The sequence below is a fragment of the Corvus kubaryi genome, unplaced genomic scaffold (assembly GCF_017639235.1).
Source record: "Corvus kubaryi isolate FWS band 111438036 unplaced genomic scaffold, C.kubaryi_AGA036_p1.0 37395, whole genome shotgun sequence".
Classification (NCBI taxonomy): domain Eukaryota; kingdom Metazoa; phylum Chordata; class Aves; order Passeriformes; family Corvidae; genus Corvus; species Corvus kubaryi.
The window spans coordinates 7,042,884-7,043,853 of NW_024581134.1; the positions used below are offsets into that span (position 1 = coordinate 7,042,884).

At 53.7% G+C, this 970-nt stretch overlaps 1 protein-coding gene across 1 annotated transcript in view; it reads left to right on the forward strand.

Moving 5' to 3' along the window:
• Positions 1-714, forward strand: part of AIFM1 (apoptosis inducing factor mitochondria associated 1) — a gene marked incomplete at its 5' end in the record, with an annotated part of 13,621 nt that extends 12,907 nt beyond the window's left edge. Inside the window, one exon of the mRNA XM_042039982.1 lies at positions 440-714. Within this exon, the coding sequence (XP_041895916.1) occupies positions 440-511 (72 nt within the window). The remainder of the gene's footprint in view (positions 1-439) is intronic.
• Positions 715-970: the final 256 nt, after the last annotated feature.

Below are 970 nucleotides of genomic sequence, written 5' to 3' on the forward strand. Positions count from 1 at the left end.
TTCCTCCTTTCCTCCCTCCCATCCTTCCCTCCCTCCCTCCCTCCCTCTCTTAGCAGCCCTTACCCTAAATCTGTGGTCTCTTCATCTTGTCTAAAAGTTGCAGGTTCAAGCCAGGTATCCTGGCTCCAAGTTAGTGCCAGGCTCACCTTTGCAGAGCTGAATCACTTTTTAAAACACTTGCTCTCCCTGGCTGTAAAGGGAAACCCAGAAACAAATCCCACAGGGACGGGAGGTTGGTTTTCCTGCTGTTCCTGTAGGCAGGTGATGGTACATTTAAGACTCCCATGTGAATTTGGGTGTAGAAAGTGCTGTCGTGTTGTGGCTGTCTCAGTCTGGTGCTTCAGAGAGCATCCAAGGAGTTCCTGGCATTGGCTGTGACAGTCCTGCAGCCCTGGCTCTTTATGGGATGTGCGGATTTAATGTGTTCTCCTTCCTCCAGATCATCAAAGACGGGGAGGAGCACGAGGACCTCAATGAAGTAGCAAAGCTCTTCAACATCCACGAAGACTGAGCTTGGCAGCAGGAACAGCAGGCGCGAGTGGGCTGCTGGCTGTGTGCACCCCTTCACCTTCGGAGCTTCCTGGGAGCACGTGGGAATATTCCACTCACCCGAGCCCAGTGTTTGCACCAATAAAGTCAGATTGTTCTAGTCACCTGCTCCCTCCTGCACCGCTGCCTGGCTGGTGAGGAGAGGGGAACGTGCTGCCCACTGGAGTTGGTTTTCCCTTGTGTCAGCCTTGGGGGAGCCTGCAGAACTCCCTCTTTCCTTGCAGGAATTCCCGCTGGGGAGCGAGCAGGCCTGCAGGCTCTCTGCCCCTTCTCCAGCCTTTCGAAACAGACTCGACTTGGGGAAATCAATTACCAATCAAAATCAGAGCAGGATGATGAGAAGTAGAAATCTTAAAAACACTTCCCCCCCCTGCCCCCCCCCCTTTCTTTCCTGGGCTCTCCATCCTCCCTCCCATCGTCA